This window comes from Lissotriton vulgaris, chromosome 8 (genome assembly GCF_964263255.1).
Source record: "Lissotriton vulgaris chromosome 8, aLisVul1.2, whole genome shotgun sequence".
In the NCBI taxonomy this organism is placed as follows: domain Eukaryota; kingdom Metazoa; phylum Chordata; class Amphibia; order Caudata; family Salamandridae; genus Lissotriton; species Lissotriton vulgaris.
In genome coordinates, this window is record NC_141696.1 from 732413278 (window position 1) to 732440850 (window position 27573).

At 39.7% G+C, this 27573-nt stretch overlaps 1 protein-coding gene across 2 annotated transcripts in view; it reads left to right on the plus strand.

Annotated features, from left to right (window-relative positions):
- Positions 1–23637, plus strand: part of PRRG1 (proline rich and Gla domain 1) — a 389843-nt gene extending 366206 nt beyond the window's left edge. For both annotated transcript variants that reach the window (XM_086934613.1, XM_086934612.1), the window contains exon 4: positions 19362–23637. In XM_086934613.1, the coding sequence (XP_086790739.1) occupies positions 19362–19889 (528 nt within the window). In that variant the 3' untranslated portion in view covers positions 19890–23637. The remainder of the gene's footprint in view (positions 1–19361) is intronic.
- The last annotated feature ends 3936 nt before the right edge of the window (positions 23638–27573 follow it).

Genomic DNA, 27573 nt, shown 5'->3' on the forward strand with positions numbered 1-27573 from the left:
ACTTATCGATACAATTGTTAGGATTATATTTTCACATTGTGATAGATAAAATAAAGCAGAGGACCCATGAGCATATAATCTAATAATGTATGTGTATTATGCAGTGACCTATATATGTGTGAAGTATAAATAGATTTTAACCGTAAGTAACATTTACATTTGTTAAGCAGAACTTTATGTATATCTGTATATTTTTAAACCATAAGTAGTATATATATATATATGTACAAAGAAATGCACATATGTAAATACATACATATGATCATATTATACATCTTTACATGCACAGGCATATGTTGTATATTTGTGTTTTGAGCATGGTGGTTATTTAAAAAGTCTTCTGAAGATAAGAGAATCATCCATGGATCTTATTTTTGGAGGTAATTATTCTATAGTTTGGCTGCTTGAACAGAGAAGATGCGCCACTCATATTTTTTTTAGGTCTCGCCTACGCATCGCGCATGCGCTGCATAGGGAAATTACCTTTAGCAATTGATTCCCCTTTTTCTGCCAAAAACGGGCATGCGTTGCATTGCTTTCAATGGCAACGCGTGCACGTTTGGCGATACCCTTGTGGGAGCGAGCAGGAACCATCTGTTAATAATTACAAACATATTTTTCCTGCTCGCTCCCGCAAGGGAAACAGGTGCAGACTCCCTCCTCTCTCCCCACCTCTGCTGCCTCCTCCTTTTCCAGCATGAGGCTCGCGCGTTTATTTTTTACGTTTTACTCTCAAGTAATTTTATTTCCTTAATACTCGTATTCCTTGATGCGTGGGAATTTTACGAATCCCCAAAACGTTTAGAAGAATACCTTCATCAGGGGTTTGTGAAAATCATGAATACATGGCCTGTTGCATCGCAAACGGGGCATGAAATTGTTGCGGCCTATTTGGGCCCAGGCAGTAGGGGCATGCAGCTTAGTTGCAGTGGCACAGTCGCCCCGTTTTGGAGTACAATCCGGAGCAATTGCAGGGGTTTCAACCATTTGCAGCCTTACCTTTTGCGAGTTAAGCGCACCTTAACATAGCATAGCATAACAAAACACAACAAAACATAGCATAATAAAACAAAACCTAGCATAACAAAACAAAGCATAGCATGGCATATCATAACAAAACACAACAAAACATAGCATAGCATAACAAAACATAGCATAGCATAACAAAATAAAGCAAAGCATAACAGACTTAGAAGATCCAAGACTTGGTAAACGTCGCCTGTCAAATGCAGGCCTGACAGGAAGGCAAAACTGCTGAGCTTGCAACGGGGTGAACATAGCCTCGACCGAAGATCCCGTGGTGCGGTGCAAATCACTTAAACACCCCTCTAATGCCTCAGACGCAGACATTCCATGCTCTGATGATTGGGGGGGGGGCCACGGCGGCACATATCTGGAACGACAGCAGCAACTGAGCGAATGCCCCCGCAATTCATAGGAGCATCATTTGAGCACTTTCACTGCCGACCACAGGGGGTCAGATATATCTGCGATCTCTACTGCATCTTTCAGAGGGCTTGTCAACTCGTTTATAACGCGCTACCCCGGTACAGCAGAGGGTAACACCAGCCCTGTGGCACTGAGCCCGCCAACGCTTTTAGACCCCCCCCTCAACTCATCAGTGTTCCCCCATTCAACCCAAGGCCCATGAATAACTTTGAGACTAAGGGCCCCTCTTCAAATTCTGCAGGAGGGCCCATCATATTGTGTTACTCCACGGGGGCAGGGCCCCCAGCGTGGCACATGCCACTCTGGCCTTCTACTGTGAAGGAGACACCTGTTACCCTCTTGTCTGGGTGTTTCAGAAGCAGTATAATAACTCTAATCTGATTGTACAGATGTTTTGTAACACTTCAATGTCCTTTTGTCAGACTCTGAACCTAGGAGTCCAGGGGATGGAGTGCTGACTCCAAAGCCGAGGGCCCGTCTGAGACAGGGGTACAAGACACCCTATTTCGATTTCAACGTCGCAAATTGCTAAAGTAAATCACGGAATCTGTTTATTGTGATGTAGTTACCAACTGAAAGAAATCGCATGTTTGGATTGAAAGTGGCGATCCTTAAACATGATTATTTAAGCAGTGCACGTGACATGAACAGCTGGTGGCATTTCTTCTATTTTCGTAGTGTTTTACTATGAGCCCTTATTGTACGAGTTGTTTTCTCGCTAATTTATATTTAGGTCATATTTATCGCTCATGTGAAAAGAAGCAACTGAGGAATTGCAGCTTTAGTACTGTAAATTGCGTGTACCTTGCTACAGTTTTTAAACTCTCTGGCAGACATTATTTTTTTAATTAACTTGAGGGTTTTACATCTGTGTAGCACAGTGCTAGGTTGTTTATTGTCATATGCACAAATATATTTGATTCGTTTTTTTAATTAACAGCTTTTGTAAAGCACTACTAGCCACCAGACCGCTGCCCCAGTGCGCTTTGGGTGTAGGCACCTACAAAATAAGCGGTCGTAAGGTGGGAGCTCTTTTATAAGAAGCAGGAATACTCTGGTAAGGAAGTCTCACACCTAATCCATGAACGGAGTCCTTGAGGTTTTGTTTAAGAGAGCAAGTCAAAATGCTGCCAATACTTCAGAGCCCTTTTTACTTAAAAAAGTTACTGAAGATTATAAAAAAACAAGCATTGGCATAGCCAATAGGTCTCGCCTTTGGGTCCTTATAAGTGTTTAGCCATGCAACAGTTGATGTTTTAATACAACGGATATTGTACTGCATAAATAAATACTTATAAGGTCCCAAAGGCAAGACCTATTGGCTATGCCAATGCTTGTTCTTGTATGCTGGCGTTTTAAGGCGAGGTGCCAATCTGAAGCCGAGGTTACTTTGTTGTATGTATTTAGGGATTTTATTCCTGATGAAAAGTGGTCCTGTTCCGTGTGTTGCTTTGTGGGTGATACAAAGCAGCTTGAAAGGGTTTTTTTCTTGCAACCAGTAACCAATGTAGGACCCTCAAGGCAGGTAAAATGTGGGCTTGTCGCTGTACAAGTAGGAGTAGTCTAGCAGCAGAGTTCTGAATTCGTTGTAGTCTTTTCATTGTTGATAAAGATGATCCGTGATAGAGGCCATTGGCATAATCCAGTTTAGACAGTACAAGAGATAGTTGCTGGGACCTTATATGGAAATTTGTGTGTATTTTAAGGGTACTTTAACCCTTACAGTCTGATAGCACCGGTCCTATTTTTTGTATCAGGTATGTTTGTACCTATTTTTAATGTGGATTTGCCGTTATAATAATGTGTGCAAAATAAGTGATTTGTACTTGCCTAAAAACCCAAGGCATAATATATTTGCTGAAGCTGGAGGTTGCTTTTGATTTTGGTTGTGTAATTTTCAAATTTTCATTAAACTCTATCGTCCACAAGATGGCAGCATTCAATGTGAAATGACAGTCCTTTCTCTAGCTCCTTCCGTCTAAAATTCTAATCTGTTATGTCAGTTTTTTTCTCGGAGTGTTGCTGCTTTGCACTTCATTTATTTCACACCAAGGAAGAGGACATACTTTGGGTCCAAAGTTCTTTACTTCTCCTAACTTAATAAAAATCAAGGTTAAATCTGTGTTTTGGTTCCCTATTTCCCCTCAACTTTGTTCTGCAACATTTAGTTTACATGTCCATTTATTGTCCGATATATGTTTGGCGCTAAACAATATGCATGAGCCTCAATAGACAAAACTGTAACGCGTTTGATTGTTATGTCATGTCCTTTTGTAAGGCGGTACAAAAGGGGGTGATGGATTAAACCCAGATCTGTTGACTGGGTGTGAGTGTTTGATTAGTTCAGATGCTCTGTCCATCACCACCCCCATTTGTACTGCTTTGTTCGCCAAAAGTTGGTAGGGTATGCTTAGATGTGAGTCCCTTGCTCACTTTGCCACTGGATTCAAGCCAGCCTGGCTGAAGACGGCTGTAATGCCAGAAACCGGTCCTAGGAAGCTTGAATCCGGTCCAGGGAAGGCATGGCTTGGCAGTTCGGGCTGGACTGTTCCCATGAGGCACAGGGTCAGACTGATTTGCATATGGCCATGTCTGAACTGGGGTGGCAGAGTGGGCTAAAGAACGGTGATGGATTAAACACAGATCTGTTGACTGGGAGTGAGTGTTTGATTGGTTCAGATGCTCCGTCCATCACCACCCCCTTTTGTACCGCTATGTCCTTTTGTAAAGCACACTAATAACCCGTGAGGGTATCCAGGTGCCTAAATTTAACATTAATACTCTTGAAAAATAGCTCCAGATTTTGGGAAGTAATAAATCAGCCATTATTTGAAAACAATGTTAATACTGTGTTAGACTGTAACATCACTGATGAGGCCTGGATTGCCCACTTTGAGCAAATATACAGTGTCCCTCAAAGTGGAGATAACACCACGAACTATGCCCCTAATTATGTTGTACAACGCTTAAGGTTTGAGACTGAAGAAACTGAAAGGCCCATTGGGGAAATGACCAAAAAAGGCCCCCGGCTCGGATGGGGTCCCTGCGGACCTGTTCAGAGCCACTCCCAAATTGTGGGCAAAAGTCCTAACAAACGCTTTTAATTCTATATGGCAGGACAGTATCCCCTCTACATGGACCACATCAATCATTGTGCCAATTTTTTAAAAAGGTTCTAGACAGGACCCTACATGCTACAGACCGATTTCACTGATCGACTCCTCTGTAAAAAATTTGGGTCGGGTCTTAATGCATAGATTGAACGATTGTCTAGCTGATAGAGGTGTCCTGTCAAAAACTCAGTACGGTTTTAAAGCAAAACATAGTACTATAGATCAATGTTTGAGTTTACATCTTTTAATCAACAAGTATACTGTGGCAAGGGAGGGGTCCATGTACATGGGGTTCATGGACCTCTCCTCTGCATTTGACTATGTAAATAGATCCAAACTCTGGAACATCTTGCTCGAATTGGGGGTAGACGCACCCTTAGTGCACTTCATAGCAGAACTGCACACAAACCTCACGGCTAAAATCAGAGTAAACTCAGATGGAAGATGCACCAAGCAATTTAGGTCAGACAGGGGCGTCAGGCAGGGGTGCATTATGGCACCCTTGCTGTTCACACTTTATATAAACGCCCTAGAACAAACCCTAGGGGAGGTACTCGCAGACAGTCCACATGTGGGGGAAATGGTTTTACCTGTTCTACTATACGCGGACGACGCGGTCCTCCTATCGCAAACCGGGGTAGGCCTACAAAGACTGCTAAATAGCTTTGGCTCCTTCATGCAGAACCTGGATTTAAAAGTAAACGCTAAGAAATCCCAGGTTCTCATTATAGGAAGAAGTAAATCAAAAAACAAAGCAAAACCTTCTTCTGCAATGGCGAAATGGTTTCCAGGGTCCCCACATTTCCCTACCTGGGGGTGGTCTTTGATCATAATGGTACCTGGCGGGCACAAAATCATAGCCGCTCGGTGGCATTCACAAGAACAGTCTCAGGGCTTATGGGGTTCAGTAAAAAATTGGGAGCTAAACCGATTAAGGCAATTCTGAAAGTATACGAATCAAAATGCCTGTCGGTTGCAACCTATGGGTGCAAAATTTGTGGTTATACTAGAGAAGAGAAACTACAATTAGTAGAGAACAAGTTTCTAAGAAGCGTACTCTCAGTTCCCCAATCAACCCCTACTTTTTCAACCCATACAGAACTGGGACTTGGGTATATTTCAGATCGGATCAAAATTGCACCCTTGATTTATTGGCTAAAAATATGGGTGAATGATGAGATTCCCCTAAATCATTCAATAATCAAGGATTGTCAGACGCTGGACAATGCACATAAAATTCCCTGGTTGGCATATATAAGAACTGGGTTCCAGAGAATAGGGCGTATTGGTTTATTTACATCCCCAGAAACCATAACTAAAAAAGATATTAGCTTAACGAAGAAAGCCCTCTTGGATCTTTTTTCTTTAGAGCGGGAGGGGATAGAGATGGGAAAACCCAGGGTAAGAGAAAATTATGCACTGGTCACCTGTATAGGGCAGGAACCGTATCTGGTCACAGTAAACAAACCCTATCATCGTTTTCTTTTGACCAGATTTCGTCTCAACCTAATTCATTATACGTTGGGTGTATATCATAAATGGTGCTCCCCTGAACAAGCAGCCCCTTGCTCTTGTGATAATTTCTCATCTCAAAATACCCTACATTTCCTGATGTTTTGTGAACATTTTATTGAGTGCAGGAGGAAATACCTGTTGCCAATCCTCCGAGAGGCAGGATTCTTACAAGTTAGACCGGCACTAGTGTACCTAAAACAACTTGGTTCACCAAAAATAATGTTTCATGTTGCCAGTTTTTTAATTGCGGCAAATCGAATAAGGAGGAGAAATGTCACACTTGCACCGCTCTTGAATATTTGTGATAAATAGACCTCATGATTATGTATACTTCCTTTTTTTTTTATACATATATATGATATGAAATGAGTTTTAAGAAAAACATTGCTCTATTTTTATGGAATTTTTAATCCTATCGAAATTTATTGTAATTGACTGTACATTTTTTAATCTAATTTCATTGTAACTGTTTGTATGTTTATATGACTGTGCTTTTTGTCTTTATATGATATTAATTTATCGAGAATAAAGAAATTGACTGACTGATTAATACTATCAGTATCATTCAGGCCATAGTTGAAAACCCTATTTGCATCTCGGAATAGAAAGACGTCTTTTCTTTAGCATTTTTGCGATATGTTAAAAGGCCAAAGATGTGAAATGTTATTGTAATACCTGAATTGTTGGCGTCAGGCCCCGGATTACAGTTTCTGAAATTGCTTCTTCAAAAATAAGAGATATCCGTTACCATCACTGGCTTCGCCTTAAGTGCCCCTCACAGTGCTCCTGCTACTCCAGCTGTCTCTACTCCTAAAAACAACAAGAACAATTCATCAATCAATCAGGAGTTTATAAAGCGCGCTACTCACCCGTGAGGGTCTCAAGTCGCTGCAGTGGGCAGCTTCGGATCAGTAGAAGAGCCAGGTTTTGAGGGCCTTCCTGAAGGTGTGCAGGGTTGGGGAGCGTCTGATGTTCACTGGGAGCTCGTTCCAGAAACATAGCATAGCATAACAAAACATAGCATAACAAAACAAAGCATAGCATAGAATAAAAAACATAGCATATCATCACAAAACAGCATAGCATCGCAAAACATAGCATAGCATAACAAAGCAAAGCATAGTATAGCATAACAAAACATAGCATAGCATAACAAAACAAAGCATAGCATAACAAAACATAGCATAACATAGCATAACAAAATAAAACCTAGCATAACAAAGCATAGCTTAACAAAACACAACAAAACATAGCATATCAAAACATAGCATAGAAAAACACAGCAAAACAGAGCATAGCATAACAAAACATAGTACAGCATAGCAAAACATAGCATAACAAAACAAAGCATAGCATAACAAAACATAGCATAGCATCATAAAAAACATAGCATAGCATAACCAAACAAAGCAAAGCATAACGAAACATAGCATAGCAAAACAAAACACAACAAAACCTAGCATAACAAAACAAAATATAGCATAGCAAAGCATAACAAAACATATCAGAGCATCACAAAACATAGCATAGCATAACAAAACAAAGCAAAGCATAACAATACATAGCATAGCATAACAAAACACAACAATCTAGTATAGCATAACAAAACATAGCATAACAAAACAAAGCATAGCTTAACAAAACCTAGCATAACATAGCATAACAAAACAAAACCTAGCATAACAAAGCATAGCTTAACAAAACATAGCATAGAATAACAAAGCATAGTATAGCATAACAAAACATAGCATAACATAGCATAACAAAACAAAGCATAGCATAACAAAACCTAGCATACCGTAGAATAACAAAACATAGCATAACAAAGCATAGCTTAGCAAAACACAACAAAAACATTGCATAACAAAACATAGCATAGAATAACAAAGCATAGCATAGCAAAACAGAGCAGACCATAAAAAACACAACAAAACATAGCACAACAAAACATAGCATAGCATAACATAGCCTAGCAAAACAAAGCATAGCATAGCAAAACAAAGCATAGCATAACAAACATAGCATAACATAACAAAACAAAACACAACAACACATAGCATAACAAAACATAGCATAAGAAAACAAAGCACAGCATGGCCTATCATAACAAAACACAACAAAACATAGCATAACAAAACAAAATATAGCATAGCAAAGCATAGCATAACACAACAAAACATAGCATAGCATAACAAAGCATAGCATAGCATAACAAAGCGCAGCATACCAAAACATAGCATAACATAAAACATAGCATAGCATAACATAACATAGCATAACATAACAAAACATATCATAGTATAACAAAACATAGCATAGCATAACAAAATAAAGCAAAGTATAACATGACACAACATAGCATAACAAAGCATAGCAAAACACAACGAAACATAGCATAACAAAACATAGAATAGCAAAACAAAACATAGCATAGCATAACAAAGCACAGCATAACAAAACAAAACATAGCATAACAAAACATAGCATAGCATATCAAAACAAAGCATAGCATGACATATAACAAAACGGAACAAAACATAGCATAACATAACAAAGAATAGCATAACAAAGAATAGCATATCGCAACAAAACAGAGTAGCATAGCACAACAAAACATAGCAAAACAAAGCATAGCATAACAAAACAAAGCATATCATGGCATATCATAACAAAACACAACAAATCATAACATAGCATAACAAAATAAAGCAAAGCATAGCATAACACTACAAAACATAGCATAGCATAACAAAACATAGCATAATACAGCACAGCATAACAAAACAAATCATAACATAATACATAGCATAACAAAACACAACAAAACATAGCATAGAATAGCATAACAAAACATAGCGTAGCATAATAAAACACAACAAAACATAGCATAACAAAATATAGCATAGCATAACAAAACATAGTATAGCACAACACACAATAGCATAGCATAACAAAACACAAAAAACATAGCATAGCATAACAAAACCCAACAAAGCATGGCATAAACACAGCACAATAAAGCATAGCACAGCATAACAAAACACAACAAAGCTTAGCATAGCATAACAAAAAACAACAAAACATAGCATACCGAAAAGTAGCATAACATAACAAAACATAGCATAACAAAATACAAAAAAGCATAGCATAACAAAACATTGCATAGCAAAGCATAGTATAACAAAACATAGCATAGCAAAGCATAGTATAACAAAACACAACAAAACAACATAGCATAACATAGCATACCATAACAAAACATAGCATAGCAAAACAAAGCATAACATTATACAACACAACAAAACAGCATAGCATAACAAAACATAGCATAGCAAAACACAACAAAACATATAACAAAACATAACAAAACATAAAACAAAGCATAGCATATCAAAACAAAGCATAGGATAGCAAAACAAAACATAGCATAGCATAACAAAACAAAGCATAGGATAGCAAAATAAAACGTAGCATAACTAAACAAAGCATAGCATAACAAAACACAACACATAGCATAACAAAACATAGCGTAGCGTAACAAAACACAACAAAAGATAGCATAACAAAACAAAACATAGCATAGCAAAGCAAAGCATAACAAAACATGTAGCATAGCAAAACATAGCATAGCATACCAAACAAAAAATATAGCATAGCATAAGAAAGCATAGCATAGCATAACAAAACATAGCATAGCATAATGAAACTCAAAAAAACATAGCATAACAAAACATAGCATAACAAAGCAAAACATAGCATATCATAACAAACCATAGCATAGCATAACAAAACATAGCATAACAAAACACAGCATAGCAGAACAAAACAAAGCATAGGATAGCAAAACAGCATAGCATAACAAAGCATAGGATAGCAAAACAAAGCATAGCATAGCATAACAAAACAAAACAAAGCATAGCATAGCATAACAAAACAAAACATAGCAAAACACAACAAAGCATAGCGTAGCATAACAAAACACAACACAACAAAACATAGCATAACATAACAAAACATAGCTTAACAAAACAAAGCATAACATAAAGCATAGCAAAACAAAACATAGCATAGTATAACAAAACATAGCATTACAAAACAAAGCTTAACACAACAAAAGATAGCACAGCATAAAAAACATAGCAAAGCATAGTATAACACAACTAAACATATCATAGCATTGCAAAACATAGCATAGCATAACAAAACACAACAAAACAGCATAACAAAACAAAGCATAGCATAACAAAGCATAGCATGGCATAACATAGCAAAGCAAAACAAAGCATAGCATAATAAAACACAACAAAACATAACATAGCATAGCATGACAAAACAGCATAACAGCATAACAAAGCATAGTATAACTTAGCAAAACACAACAAAACATAGCATAACAAAACAAAGCATAGGATAGCAAAACTTAACATAACATAGCATAACAAAACAAAACATAACAAAACAACACATGGCATAACAAGACATAGCAAAACACAACAAAACATAGCAACTCTATCGCCCTCACTCTATCTATCTATATTGCCCTCACTCTGTCGCCCTCACTCTATCTGTCGCCCTCACTCTATCTATCGTCATCTATCTATCTATCTATCTATCTATCTATCTATCTATCTATCTATCTATCTATCTATCTCTCTAGCTATCTATCGATCACCATCACTCTATCTGTCTATCTCTTTCCCTCACTCTATCTATCGCCCTCACTCAATCTATCTATCACCCTCCCTCTATCTATCTATCGCACTCACTCACTCTATCGCACCACCACAGCATCACTCGGCACCACCACAGCATCACTCAGGGGCACCACAACAACACTATGCACTACCACAACATCACTGAACGCCACAGCATCACTGGTTGCCACCACAACATCACTCTGCGCCACCACAACATCAATCTGTGCAACCATTCAACAACAACTGGTTCAAATATGTTCTCTCAATGTTTCAAGCTTTATTACAAATGTCACAAAAAGATGTGAAAATTTCACTTCTGTTCTTGGATTTTCGTCACAATAAAATAAACTGAACATAATCTTCACAAAAGTTATTTACAAAAGTTTAACCTATTGCCATTCTAAATTACAATAACTTTTATTTAAGTATTAATTATTTAAAAAAATTAAAAGCCATTGTTATTTGTAATATTAACACATCTAAGTCACGTAAATACAACACATATTGCATTACAAATGCTATAGGTGTCACATTTGCGAAAGTTATAACTATTGGCATTGACAAAGCTATTAATTTTCAAAACCAACACATACATAAAAAATGTGTCATTTCCAATACCAATAGCTCAAACTTTCCTAATGCGAGACCTATTGCAAATGCTTGTTCTGCGGATGCGAGGGATCTCTAACAGGGTGAGGTTGGCGGAGCGAAGGTTCATCCTGGGCATGCGGAAGGAGACTCTGTCGTTGAGGTATTCGGGTCCTATGTTGTGGAGGGATTTGTAGGCGTGGATGAGGAGCTTGAAGGTAACCCTCTTCCCAATGGGGAGCCAGTGGAGATCTTGTAGGTGTTGGGTCATGTGTTCGTACAGCTGAGTCCAGAGGACATGTCTGGCTGCGGAGTTCTACAGAACAAGCATTGGCAAAGCCAATATGTTATGTGCTGATGTAGTTGGCTGAAGTACTTCAAAGTAAGACAAAAAACAAAAAGTGCACTGCATTGATATCTTACTTATATTCTATAAAGTCCTGTTTCAGTTTCCATAAATTTTAAATGAAGAGGGCTGCAGTTGTAAAGTTATCTCTCCTTCAGTTGATGTTTGCCTTCAAAGTTTCAATGTTTGCCAACAGACCCAATGCAGGCAGGAGGGGGCTTAATTGTAGCTGTCACCCGGTTACAACTGTCTTTGCTTCTATATAAATCAATAAGGAAAATACATTGTCCTGTTTTTTTCCCTCAAAATTTCCAACTTCACTGTTCACATGTATGAAATCAATACACCCAAACAGCCCAATGTATTGCATGAAGCATTAATACTCCTATGGGTTAGGTCAAAACATAATTGTTGATATCAAGCCAATGGCAGAAAAAGGCTGGTGGAAGAAGGCTTGTGGTACAAGGGGTGGACCTAACACTTACTTTACATATATTGTAAGTTCTAGCTCTGTCAAACCCCAGGCCTAAAAATCAAACCAGAGTCAAAAAACCCTGTTTACTTTCCTTTAGCTTCCCATAAGAGAATAGGAAGACGGAGAGAGAATTGTGCCAAAAATCTGCAGCATGGCCTACTTGAAGGTTTCAGTCTAATGTGGCATCAGCAGAGGGCCTGGGGAACTCTGGGCGCAGTGGAGTAAGTCAGGCAATTGGCTCCATGACCGGGGAACAAGAGGGAAACTGACTGACTGACATTGTGATGCTCTTGCGCCTTTCAGTAGGTATTACACAAGGTCCGTGAATACTTATGCTTCACGACAAACAGTTCCGCTTCTCTATCCCGAATAGTCTTCAGATGCATGATGGCACATTTTTCACACAACTTGGAGTGGTGTCCAAAACCCACACACCAGAGACACAACTCGTCCAGGTCCATGACCAACAACTGGTTTTTACAGTCACAATATGGTTTGAAATCTGACATTTTAGAAGGTGGACTTCATTTCCTAGCGCACTGGATTTCGTTTGGAAGTCGTCAGAAGACCAACAAAATTGGAAGTCGGGCTCCATAACTAGCCAGAAGACAAGCAACGAAAGGAAATGACTGTAATACACAGGGGTGGCGCTTATATGTGGCTCTGCTCCGTCACAGCTGAGATTTCATGACTAAGGTATCATACGCTGGGAAGGCAGAACTGTGTTTTATCTTTTGAAGTCTTTTCCTCTGTATTAGCCTACTTGGTGAGGAGATGGATTGAGTCCTCCATGCACTGATGTAGAGTAACAGATTCCAAAATAAGTCATCTACATACTGCCTTAGAGTAAAAAATCTGTCTCATCTACGTAAATAGGTTCTACAAGGTTCGAAGAGGCAGGCAAGTCTTTTCAGTTAATGCTGCCCAGTTGTGGAACAGGTTGCTGACTACTCTTGAGATCGCTCACAGGAAAGCCTTAAAAACGTGGTTGTTCCCCATGTAAATATGCTTGTACCGGTCCACCATTCTCTGCCATTGTCTTCCTTCCAGACAATTAAAGCTCTCCGCTCCATGATACCAGTCTGGTCACAGTGCGCTCTATAAATGCTACACATAAGTAATATAATTAGCAGACCACAAGTGAAACAATATCCTGCTGCTCCTGGGGTCTTTCCCTGGCCCATCCTGTTTTCTCTTACAATTCTTCCCCCTCCTTGCTCCTCCTCCATTTTGAGGAGTTCCTAGTCTCATGCCCTTAATTGCCTTCTGCAAATTCTGTAATTCAATGACTTTAATTTTGATTCTGCATTTTTTTTCTCTCGTTAGGTGCCAGAGTGGTCGGCGACCATCACCAATATAGCTGAATTCTAGTCTGTCATCCAATTCAAACTGTGGACAACTGACTTCAAACATTTAGTAATAAATCCCTGTAAAAAGTCAATATATCTATTGATCGATTTACACCTCTACTGAGGTCAACATATAGAATAAATACATAAAAATACATTGTTGTAAAGCAATTCTCTCTAAACCAATGATAAAAAAGATTTTAAAACCTATACCTATTGTGGCAAATGAATTTATTTGGAGCTAAATTGATTAAGGCAGACAAATCCTTAACTGTAAATATATTAAGCCTAATTACGATTCAGGTCTGTCCACTACTGACGATCCGTCAGTTGCAGTCCGACCTACGCATTATGATGTGGTCGGAGGGACTGACCGCTTTCCGATGGCCGGAAACGCACCATAATCCCTTAAGGATGGGGTTTCCACCATCGGGATTAAGATTTTGGTTTCTGACAGCCATTCCATGTCGGCTTTTCTGCCATGGAAGGCTGTTCAAATGCAACATTGGGGGCCCCTAGCATGGCCCCCTTGCCTCCGCATGTGGGCCTGGAGGAGTGACTGCACTCGCCTGCTAAAATGTAAAAAAACGTATTTTGTATGTTTGCTGGACTTAACTTAATAAGAAACAAATCAAGTCATTGTTTCCACTTTTAATGCTTAAACATAGCCCCTAAAGTAATCCAAGAAATAGAGCAACATCATGTCATTCCATTATTCCATATTAAAAGCTGTTACACAGTAAAATAATTTATAAACAAAAAATGCTGCATGTCCAGTGTCAGTTCCTCCGTTGTGAACAAAAACCCTCATTTAATTTTAATAGGAGCAAAATGTGTTTCCAAAGTTTCAAACAAAATGTTTTTGCTTTGAAAGATGACAATGTTTACATAATCTGGTCCCTGATCTTTGTTGAACCAAAGTTCCACTTGATTTTTTTTTTTTTTAGATGTACATCTCATCATGTGCTTTGTTTGGCTTTGCTGAATGCAGGACTCTATTTTTGGACCTCTAAGTCGACAGCTCCATAAAAACAAATTCTGTATTTGGGCTCCCTACAGGATGTGCTGCACTGGTACATCCTGCACTGTACTTTTGGGTAGACTCATCCATTTCTACCAGTGGTATTTGTATTGAAATGCACCAACATGGGACACCATTTTCACTTTGGATACCTATATAAAAATGTTTTTCAGCTTCTAATCCGTATGTTGACTATACCTTTGCTTTGGACGTATTTAAAGGCATCACTTTGTGCCAGAAGCTATCTTGTGAGGGAATTTTCTAAACTTTCTCTCCCAGACAGTAAATTCCTATACAAATACATTGGTGCGCATTAGTATGGCATTGTTGGTGATGCTCTCAAATATTGATAACACTTGTATTAACAAGGCTATTTTCTTGCCTCTGGTGTGTTCAGTTTGGATGTACCCGATTTGGGCAACCTTCTGATTGTCTTGCATGTCTTTTCAACACATTAAGTCAAGGCCAGCAGGTTTATATATCCCGTTGACTTACCGCGATGTGATCGATCATACTCTATTTGGGCTATGGAAACCTCGCAAGTTCCCGGGAAATAAAATGAAGTGAATCACCTTCCTCTGTATCTTGGTTACCGGTTGCCAGAAGATCCACGTTCAAGCTGCTTTGTATCACCCACAAAGCAATACATGGAATGGGACCGCTCTTCATCAGGAATAAAATCACCAAACACATTCAACAAAGAAACCTCCGCTCTAATGGAGCATCTCGCCTCAAAATCCCACCATACAAGAAAAAAACCATGGGTGGCACATACTTCTCTGTTCAAGTAGCCAAACTATGGAACTCTTTACCCCCCCCAACATAAGGTCCACCAACAACCACCTTATCTTCAGAAAACTACTCAAGATTTGGCTCTTCCCCACATAAGCACCATACGCAAACAGAAATTTACAGCATATCCCTCTGTATACAAGCATTTTTTTCACTATAGATATGTACCTATCTTTGTGTATTACTTTGTATAAACATGAAAAATAATTGTTGTTGAGAGAAAAAATAATAATGATAAATACATAAAAATCATCTTTGGTCTACAGCGCCGGGACGCTCCTTAGCTGGAGCAGCTGTGCGCTATACAAAAATATATAACATAACATGTACATACGTCCATTGTGCATCTTTGTACCTTCCATGTATTTGGATCTTAGTGTCTGTTACTTTTCTCCTGAAAAAGCATATCCTATGCACTACCCTATTTCTCATCCTGTGCCTCTATCAATATCTTTAATCTACATATACTTACCTCCTTTATGTATCTACTAGCAGCCCATCCTGACCTTGTCCGGGAGCAACAGGCTTCCCCGACCCCCGCCCGCCCCGACATTGTCCAGCAGCCCGGGACCCCGCCCGGCCCGTCCCCCGCCTGCCCCGACCCCCGCCTGCCCTGACATGGGTCCCCTTACCTCAGCCGCTGCTCCTCCCGCCTGTCCGCTACTCGCACCGCCGCTGGCCTGTCCGCTGCTCCTCACGTCACCGCTCCTCCCCGCGACATGTCCGCCGCTCCTCATCGCGCTCCTGGACGGCGCTCCTCCCCGCGCTCCTGACGTGAGCACGCACTTCGCGGCCGGCGCTACTTCGGAGGGACTACTTTTTTTCTGTACATTTTTTAAATAACGTTTTTTTTAAAAAATGTATATAGCCTATAACCATCTACACACCCTGACGATTCCAACGGTGTATCGGGTGTGTGGATTGGCGCTGTGGTTCCCGAGTTTACCCGCCTCAAAGGCTGAAAGTTCTTCCTTTATTATAGTAGTATAGATATACTTTCAATTTAATTATGGATCTACATATTTATCACTTTCTTCTAATTTAGCATTTCCAATGCACTACCCTATTTCTCAGCCGATACTTCGCTCAATATATCTTCTAGCCAAACCTTCTGACTCTTCTCAAACGTCTTCTACTACTCCTTCCAATGCACTACCCTATCGCTCATCCTATACATCTATCAATATATCCTCTACATCCACTCTCTCATTTATCCCAAACCCCATACCACTACTATGATTGCCAAAATAACCCTTTCTAGACTCTCTCCTACTCTACCCCTCCTTGTATCATCTGACACCTCTTTTACTATACCGATCCCCTAAAACAAACCTTTCTAAACTCTTTTCTCTGAGTCCACCCCTCCAAAACTACTTTTTACTCATCCAAAAGCCTCCTGCTATTGCTGAGACCTAAAAAAAATAATCTTTTACTCTTTTATCCCTCCACTATCCTTTTCAATTGAAATTAAATTAACAGACTAACATGTTCACTTCTCAAATTCCATATTAAACTATACTAATATACTAGCCAAATAACTGAATAACATATCAACTACTCAAATTACTTCATATTTTTATACTATACTAATTTTCAACAGTAATCTTTTATGGGTCCCGGAGTGGCGTGCTACTCGCCAGAAAAGCGATTCAACACCCATCAGGAGTAACAAGTGCTATATGAATGCAAATCTTTCTTCCCCTTTTATCCCCCCGCTATCCTTCTCACTCCAAGTAACGGACTAATATCCACCACTGAAATTACTTTGTATTTCACCATATTAATTCACTACTAATCCTTTGTAGGCTTCCTGAATAGTGTGCGCCAACAAGCGCTATATAAATACAAACCTTTGTCCTCCTCTGTCCTTCTGCTATCATTCCAAATCCAAATAACTGACTAACCTATCCACCATTTAAAATGTATTTATATATTTGGGTCCCGGAGTAGCGTGTTACTCGCCGAAAAAGCGCTTTGACGCCTCGTCAGGGGTAGTAAGCGCTATATAAATGCAATTGCAAAACAATACAATTGCATTACATCCTTCTGGATCACAATCAAACTAAACCAGCATCTGCAAAGCCAATAGGACTCCCCTATGCGAGAGGTATTGTCTTTTAGCCATATAGAGTAGCGTAGAGGAGAATGGAGTGTAGTGGGTTGACGTAGAATAGAACAGAGTGGCCTGAAATAGAGCAGAGTGGTGTAGAATAGGGTAGTGTAGAGTGGCACAGATTAGAACAGAGTGGTTTAGATTAGGCTTGCATAGAGTGAAGTGGTGCAGAGTGGAGTGGCGTAAAGTAGTACACTTGTGGGTGTAAATAACTTAAAAAATTAACCAAACATAAAATCGGCACAAAGTTCTAAGGCATAAAAACCCTGTTTGACTCTGTGAGCCGTATGCATGTGTGACTCTTCCAGACTTCCTTAAGAGCATGCAGGCCCTGGACACCCAATCGATTGGTTGAAAACATCTGAGTTGTATGGTGACCCATGGTGCATGGTTTTGCGACCTACTAACAGGGTCTGATTATATAGGTTTACGTTTTGTAAGACGTAATAAAAAACGTATGTAAAAAGGTTTGAGGTGTAAGGGGGATATGTCAGAAAAGCAACGAAAATAGGCATGCAGTGACGAGCCTCATGAAGGTGTAAATGTGTTTAGTGTGGCACTTATACATTATAACAGCTTAATCCAACCCACGTAAAATGTAAAAAAAAAATGTATTGTCATGCAAGCAAGCCAAAAGATGCAGGCGTAGATGAACAATGTCCACAAATGAGTTTGAAAATGCGAAGGATGGAGAAAGCAGCACGAGAACTGGAAACCGAGGAAGTGTCCTGAAATGCGTACTTCAATCAGTGCAATCAGCGGACACTAAATTAGGTTGAATCAATCTGTGCTTCATTGAAGGAAAAAGAAGTGAACCCCCGTCATGCACTGGCCAACTAGGAGGCAGAGAGGAAGAGTGAAGTCAACAAATGTTAAGCAATGGGCGTGCCCCTTTAATGTAAACAATACCTCTTGCTAGAGCGCATGCAGCACGCGTTGTCACATGTTTAACCTAAAAATTGAGCTTGTTCATCCTCTTACTTTGGTTTCCCTACAGCAGCCTCCTTTGACTGGTGGATGCCTGACAGAGGCATGTCCTCTTGTTCTTGGTTGTGAAAAGCAGCCTAAAGAGATATAGCAATTAGTGTGGTAGCTTCTCTTAGCTCCTTCTTGGGCCTCAAGTCTGAGTGTGCTTGACTGTTGTGTGCAATTGCAGCCCAATCACGATCTTGGACCGAATATATTCCAAAGATTGTGTTCACTGTTGTCAATGCAAGAATTCTAATACCCTTGACTGCAATAAGATTGGTTGCTGTGTGTGTCAGCATACATGTTGTTGCAGGAAAGATGAGGAGTTTTGTGCCTTTGTTTTTCGGATTGGTTGTTGCCGCAAATTCTGTTCTTCAGCCAATCTTTGTAGCTTTACTATGCTGGATGTAAATTTAGAAATTTTCATCTTGATCTCCTTTGTAAATGTGATGTAATTTCTCTATGGCACACATTATATACCTTGACAATGTATTTGCGGAAAAAATGGAAATACTAGGAGGTTAATGGGATTTGTCGCCTATTGATCTTCTATTTAGGCCAGGTGAAGCACATTGATGAATGGTCTTTAGTTATCCCAATTTTATTGAAAACCTTTTTTGACGAACATGGTAGAAACAATAAGCACTGTCAGCTCTATATTTTTTTATATCTTTAAGTCGAATGAGGTATGTAACAGTGATTAGTTTTAAAAGGTGGCATGGTCTGTGAAAAGAATTTTGATTTCAGTGCTCTTTCTGGCCACAATTTTACAGATGACATTACATTTGTTTTGGATTAGGAAAATAATTGGCTGCATAAAAATAATTAGCTTTTATTTAATAACAATGTAAAAGAATTACGTTCTGTGCGATTATTGAAATTTAAAAATACTATATGTTTATAATGTTTCTAATAGATTTTCTTTGTGTTTCAGAGTGAATTCTGGAAGGATTACACGAGTGGACTTCAAGGAGACACCAGCTCTGGCAGTAACTGGTATCCATTTTATCTCGCCTTCCCCCTGATTATTGGCTTCTTCATAGTTCTGGTTGTCATACTAATCGTGTGGAAATGTTTGTTTCGGAAGAAAACTCGAAGACAGAGTGCTTATGCCCACAGGGGAGCCCGGGACACCGTTGGAGATACTGTGACCATGTCAGATGGTAGTGGACGTCTTCCTCATCAATCAAGTGTTGTCCTTTGCCCCCTGGAAGAAATTTATGCCAGTGGCGGAGTGCCTGATGGTTTTCCAAGTTTCGCTGATATGCGCTCTGATTCAGTGACCACTAGGTTGTCCAACTGTGAACCTCCGCCTTCGTACGAGGAAGCTACTGGAGAGACAGGTGTGAGGAGAACTGGAGTGACCGATCATACTGATCCACCTCCGCAATATGAAGAAATTGTGAGCTCAACCTCTACCAGGGTCGCTGCAGTAGCACCTCTTGCATCTAATATCAAGTGAAAAGCAGAAGAAACAAGTGCCTCAGAAATGGATTTTTTTCTAAAAACCACTAATGGAAGGACATCATAGCACTTTCTCTGCTTACTGTTGACCTGACCTTTTAAGTGTTTGCAAATATTTGAACTTTTTGCAGTTCTCCTAATAAGACAAGCCACTCTTAACAATGAGAGACGTTCTGAAAAATATTGCAGGAGAACGCCTTAGGATTTATTGTTTTCTCTTGCCCAATACAGGTATTACACTCAAACAGAAAAAAACTATGCATTTGACTGAAGTATGGGATTTCTATATGTTTGGATTTACCAGGTCCAAGTTCTCCAAAAATACATTGCTGTACAGTAGCCCTTATGTGGTCATCGCTCTTTGTGGAATTTTAACATTGTGGAATTTTAACAGTTGTCTTACTTGATTAATTTTCGTGATCCCTCGTCGAATTTCATCTCTATGTATAAACTGTATATCCATCGCCTCACTCTAAAGCATGATATTACACTAAATGTGCTTTTCAATAGAAGTTGGTGCAAAATATATGTCGATCTGGTGGGCAGCAAACCTTGCACTTGATCCACGGTGGTGTGCAATAACACTTTTTTTCTATCTGAAATGTAAGCTGTGTGTGCCTGAGTTGATCTTGAATATAAGTGATGAGTTGTTGGGGCTTACAATGAGCTGGCCCACCGGTTTAGTGTACTGTCTAAAAATCATATGGTTCACAGTGAGGCCAACTTTAACCAGATACCTAACCCATTTTTCAAGTTGCGGTTGAATAATAATAGAATGTAAGAATATTACCGCTTCTTGCGATAAGTCCTTTGGCACCTTTCTTTTGGTAGTTTTCACATTAAAATTTGGTTTACTATCACTTAATAACATGATGTACAACACATAGGGTAGATACACATGGAGTCTGCTTTGCGATGATGTGGTTGCTACACTAAATGGAATAACTCCCAGTATGCTGGATTCACGCCATAGTATTTGCTTTGTCATGATCTGGTTTAATTTTGCTTTGCAATGGTGTTAACTCTTTGATGCTTTATTATTTTGTTTCTAATTTTTTGTCAAGGGCACACAATGATTTCACCAAATTACCACTATCCTAGCCCGATATATATGTGTTTTCTGAATTTGCACTGATCTAGCTCAGATTCAGCAACCCCACAACTCCTGTCCGACTATGAAGTGTACTGTGTTCCTGCCCACCAGACTACTCATCACCATCCTAATTCAAGTCATTAAACCTCCCTAAAGTCTATCTGGTATAGAAAAAAGGCAATGGGGAAGCTTCTTCCTATTAACAATAGATCACACATCTTTGTTTTTTCATTCTACCAAGAATTGTATCAATGCAACATGCCCTATAGAATGAGTAAGTAACTGCCCTATGCATGTTACATGCCTTCTTCCTACACCTGCCTGTCATATCTGTAGACATTGCGAATATGGTTCTGCAGCTTATATCTAACTCACCCAGAAGAAGCGTTTTTAGGAGGTAACATAAATACAATATTGCTAAGTTAACAGATCACCTTAATATTTTCTATGGTTTTTCTGATTATGGTGTCTCCAAGTAGAGGATGTTCTGTGTTGACCTTGATGCAGGGGCCAAGATACCCACATTTTATGATCGGTTCTTGAGCATAGTGTTTATATCCTGTAAAGGGTTTACAAGGCCCAAACCTGAGATGTAAGTACTGAACACTCCTGTGGATAGGCCTTAGGGGATTTTGTATGGCACAATTTTGGGCCGTTTGATCTTTTGGAGAATCAGACAAAGGAACGAGGTTCATTAGTTGAAGTAACTGTTTGACTGCTCTTGGGCAGTCTTCAAAGAACTATAGTTTAAGTTAGAGATGGTCAGAGGCCCCTAGCAGTAGCTAGCTTTTTACACTTTCGATAGGAACTTGCTGAAGGATGGTTTAATTATGTCAGCAGTACATTCAAACTGAAGAGTTTATGGGAAAGAAATGGGCAGATTCCTTGATATCAAAGTTGCACCAGTAGCCTGAAATCTATTGCACAACCAATAAAGTCTGGGTATGGCCTGTAACATTCCCTTAAAATGTAAGAAGTTTTGCAGGATGGTGTGTATGAATTGACAGGGGTCATCCCCTCCTCCTCATACATAGATCACAGATGTGATAGGACTAGATGCCACCTGTTCTATTAAACACTCCGAACTGGTGGCAGAGAATGTGAGATTGGTGATAGAGCATTTTCAGAATGTTTGCTTAGTGTTTAAACAGGTGGCATTTGGGAAAGAGTAAAGAGTTGTCCATGGTGTTAGCCACTCTGTTAATTCAAGCAGGCCTGGAGTGTGTGGTGTCCAGTTACTGCCATGTGTATGTCACTGTATGCTGAATCTGGAAGCTTGCTTTCACTATGCCCTTGAGTAACATCAGATTACATTAGCGCCGCCACGTACTGGCTATCAAACGGTTGTTCTACTGTAATTTAACATCCAGGTGTAAGATGATAAATTGTAGTTACACATTACATTGTGCTCTTCTCAGATCAGTGAACACTTTAAGACCAAAGTAAATAGTTTGGTGGCCACCACTTTCTCCTTAGGGAATGGGTCCAAATTGATACTATGGAGTGGAAGGATGAGCCACACCTGTCAGATTGGTGTGTGACCTTTGTGGAGAACCAGGATAATTTCCAGCCACCTTCTTGTGCCTGAAAACTTTCTGTAGTGTTTCTGCTCTGTAAGATGTGGAAACAGGCCTGCGCTCTATAGGATGTTAATTCTGTATTTCCGACACACATATGTGGCTCTATTAGCTCGGACCACAAGTGGGAAAATTCCCCTCTGCACCAGAATATGTAAATCATTGGCATATAAATTAGAACAACTTCGTGTCTCAGGCCAGGCATTCTACCTAGATGCATTCATAATTAACTCTGGACAGCTTTTTCTATTGAAGGCCTTTTTGTTGAGAAATGAATGTGCCGTTATGATCAAAAGTGAGGATTCAGTTAAGCCACTGTTGCTCTTCAATCCTCCTTGGGCTTTGATTGGGTTATTGTGTGGAGGTTAGTTGCTGGTTTGCACATAGAAGCTAAGCTGATAAGTTCTAAAGCATCTCGTGCCATTGATAATTAGTACCTAAAGCAACCTTTGTGGAATGTGTCCAATCATTTCCATCGTTTCTGACTACGTAAGCGTAGTCATCTTTGAACAACCAGTGTAGGACATTCACACCTTTTAGAAGTCTCTAGGAGATTATAGAAAGATAAGGGAGTTGAGCTAAGTCACATGATTTTCCAGACCACTCTCCTCCTAGAAGGAACGTTGCACTTTACTAACGTTTACTGAAGTTTTTCCCATACCATGTCTGCAAGCCATGTACGTCTGGGAGTTCACCATTTATCGGCTAATGTGTAATCTTATGTTTTCCTCTTTATTTTACCAAAAGCTCCTGAATGGGGCTCATTACCCTTGGGCCATTTACTCCTTTTACCAGAAATATTTTTATGTTTCTAGTTGGTGGTATCAGACTCTCACTGATACTCTTTTATGTGGCCTTAGGCCGGTATTCCAGATTGTATGGCAATAAGTGCACACCTTTATCGAGGGGAAAGGTTACGTTTACAATTGGAATTATTTTACTTCCTGTGTCAAATTAAAATTGCATGCATTTTACATAACTAAAACATTTTAATGTCCAAATGTGATGTTGTAATGCAGATTTATTTGCATTAAGCAATGCAAGTGAATAAACATTGTGATTTTCTTTCCTAAAAATAGTTTGACCTTCTTTTTTTCTTTTCTTTTTTTTTTTTTGCTCTCCATTGCCATTGAACTCCTTTTTTAAAGCCTTTGTTGCCCACGCCTCATTTTGTGGTTTGTTCAGTCATTTGTTCTTCCCCATTTGCAAATATGTCCATCTGCTTATTTAGTGCCTGGTGGAGTGGTTTTGTGTAACAGACAACTTGTACGCGAAAGCCTTTTGTTCACCTACCAAAAACGTATTGCTTAGAGGCTGCAGCTTTGCTTAACCTTGTTCAGCTTTGTTGTCATTCTCTTTTACTTGGTTTTTATTCACTGCTTTGACTTCTTTTCATGTGTATGTGGTTTGCCTGGATCTTAGCCTGTTTTCCATCCTTTGATTAGCTGACTTGTTTCCATCCACTGCTCGCAGTCTGGGCCGGACTGGCCGTAGCAGACACTGGGCGTTTCCCCGGTGGGCTGTCAGGGTGGGGGGCGGTTTTGGACCACTTGGAGGCCGTTTGGCTACTGGGGGCTGGTTTTGCAGCATAGCTGCAATATTGGTCCCCTGTAATAAAAGCAGCAAAATCTGGACCCGGCAAACAGTTCGTCCCCCTCCTTACCCCCTGGGGGTCAGCCGAGCTGTTTACCAGGGGCGGTTTTGGTTTCCAGTCCGGCCGTGCTTGCAATAAGGGAACTACTTGTTTCTTTTTTTTAAGCACTCCATGATAGTGCATGTGTTATCCATCTCTCTCCTTCGTGTGATTCTCCCCTCCCGCCAGATAGTAGGCCCATGCTCTTTGTTGTGTTCTCCCTCATACTGCTCTCTCGCACATGCCCTTCTCCACCGCCAAATTCCTCCCGTGGTTCTTGTTGCGCTTTCCTGCATGTTTTTCTTTCCCCTATTCCTACATCCCTTCTCCCTCCCACCCAGCTTTATTTTATTGTACACCCACCCCTCGTGGTTCTTCTTATATATATTTTTGTACTTTTATACATTTCTTGGCGGGCCCGGCTGGCAAAATTACGCTTTAGTGCAATGAAAAATTATTTTTGTATCTCCTGCGGCGTCGCCCAGCCTGCTTTCGTGATATATTCGTTCATTGTGAGGTAGGTAATGTTGGTTCCCACTAGACACTTCCTTGAAATGTGTTCTGGACCAAGGACTGGGATAGAAAAGGGGTCCAGGCACCCAAATAAAAGTGGCTCCTATTTGTGAATCAAATAGCTAAAAATATAGCCTGTGTTTACAAATTTGGGAAGTTTTGCACTTGTAAAAAACGTGCTATCAGTATTTTGCGAGGTGCAGAAGATTGCATGGAAATGAGCTTGCTACAGACAGTGTTTTTTTGTTTTAATATCAGGAAAATTAACACTTAAAAAAATGTCCCCGCAGACCATAAAACAGGCCCACAAATAGCCAAAAAAACTACCTACAAACTGACCTGTCAGGCCAGCCCGCCGGGCACTGTCTGATTGCCACATAGGCCAGTCCGACACTGACCAGGATGCAATTTTATTTTGTAACAATTTGCTCGTGCAACAGAGATGAGCCCTACAAAAGCATCCCAAAGACAACTGTGGGACAGCAGAATTTATAAATAAATAATTCAGTTAAACCGTTCTTAAACATCTTAAAGATAACAAATGCAGGCACGTACTGCAAGTCCGTTTGTTCAGAATTCTAAACTGCTAGTCAGTTTTTAGTGAAATTGAGATTTAGCTGCAATTTGTAATTATATGGACATTTCCGGATAAAGAGAGCTGTGGGTCTCTATAAGTCTGACATATTTTTAACATGACGTAAGATGGAGTAGGACTTGAACAGCTAGTTTCCATCGCTCTGTCCCTCCTTTTTGGTTTGGAATGTGGTATTTCTGACACCTGTTCTTACTAATTACAAGTAATATTTCATTTATAAAGGAAACCCTATTAGTTGGCTTAAGGAGTTATTTCTACTAATATTTTACTGCTCGTTTATTTCACTGTGTTCGAATATACACGTTTTGCATTTGTTCTCAGGGCTGCTGATTGAATGAAATGAACAAATGAATGAGTGCAGAATTTATTAAGCGCAATCTTTTGTCCGGAGGCATCTTTATTGCACCTACAGAATCATCCAATGCAAATACATTTCAATAAAATTAACTAAGGCCCATGCATAGATTTAAAAAAAAGTTTTGCCTTTCTAAATCTTGCAGGTTGCTCTAGTTGGCAATGTAGGACTTTTCGTTTGGGGTTTATTTTTTGCACAGTATACTTGCTTGTTTGTTTTATAATAAATCATGGTTTAGAACCATTTTTTTCTCAATTTGTTGGAGTACATTGCAGGGTAACAAAGCTTGTTTTAGGAAACACATAAAAGATTGTTTAGACTTCAGTTTGAAAAGGCTAATGACTCAGTGAAATGAAAAAGTGAAAGCAAATGCTGGTGATCATCACGTCATTATATTTATATGTGTGTGTGTGTGTGTGTAGATATATATATATATATATATATATATATCCGTTTGAAGGTAAGGGCTTAGCGCGTGCGCTCTCAGGAACAAAATCAAAGAAAAGCGATGTTAAACGAGGATTTATTACATCATAAATCCACCAATATGACCAGTTTCAACCGTCAAGCGGTCTTGCTCACACAAACTAAAAAGTGCAAACAGTGTCATAAGTAAACATTTAACATAGTTGTAGGATTAATGCCTAGTTGTCCAAACTTATCAACCAGGCATTAGTCCTACAACTATGTTCAATGTTTACTTATGACGCTTTGCATGCACTTTTTAGTTTGTGTGAGCAAGACCGCTTGACGGTTAAAAAGGGTCCCGTTGGTGGATTTATCATGTAATAAATCCTAGTTTGACATCGCTTTCCTTTGATTTTGTACACACATAATATTAAACACACATTCATTTTCAGGACATCCCTTCTCTGCTATAGTCACATCATAGTATTCTGTAATGCATGGAAACATTTCTATGGAACAATAGTGTCCAGCCGTCCACAAAGGCGAGGTCCATTTCATATTTTCAGGATACCCACTATGTTTATATTTTTATTTAGATTCTAAATGTATATCCGTCTGATATCCTGAAAATGTGACACTTCTCTGGTTCTTGTGGAATAAGGTTGGACCCCAGAGCATCCCCAACCCTTTAGGCCTGTAAGGATCCATTAATGCCAGTAGCAGTAACAGATCCACCTTCCACTCTACAGTCTGTGCCTTAGGCCATCTACTGTGATTGCGCAGAGCGCGACAGCTTTCAAACATTGAAGGAACAGACTAAAGTCTGTGAAGCAGCTGTATTTACAGCCCATTTGTATGTGTTCTGGTTTTGGACTCTACTTAATACAAGGGTTTAGCGAACATCACTTGGGTGGCGACATCAAGACTGCCCCTGTAATATGGATGGTAATTTTCCTCCCTGTGCTAATGGATACTGGGGTACTGGTAATGTTAGGGGTAGGGAGGTGGGTGTGGTTTATGGATGATTACCAATAGGATCCATAACGTTCACTGAGAAAATTAGAAAAAAAGAGGGGATTGGATATTTAATTCCCTATTCCGCTGGCTATTCCTCCATTCCTCCTTGTACTTCTCCCTGAAATTTCAAATACTTTCAGCAGATGTAGCCTCCATGAGAAAGAAATGAGACCTGCAGTGTTCCTGCAGACCTTTGCATTCCAGTGGAGTTGTTAATTCCTGTTGCATCTCCATCAGAATTAATAGTACACTCAGAAGGTGGCGTTGGCGGCATAATATTCTCGTTTTTGACTGTTTCGCCCATGAATTATGCAGCTATGACTAGTAGTCAAAGCTTACAACCCAAACACTCTCACTGTGCACAATGATTGGATCTCTTTCACCTGTGTATAGTTCATCTAAATGCCTACTGGTAGCCAGCAGCTTTAAAAATCTCCTTTTGTGGGATAGGCCTGTCTCAATGTATGGAAGTCTTACCACATGCAACTGAC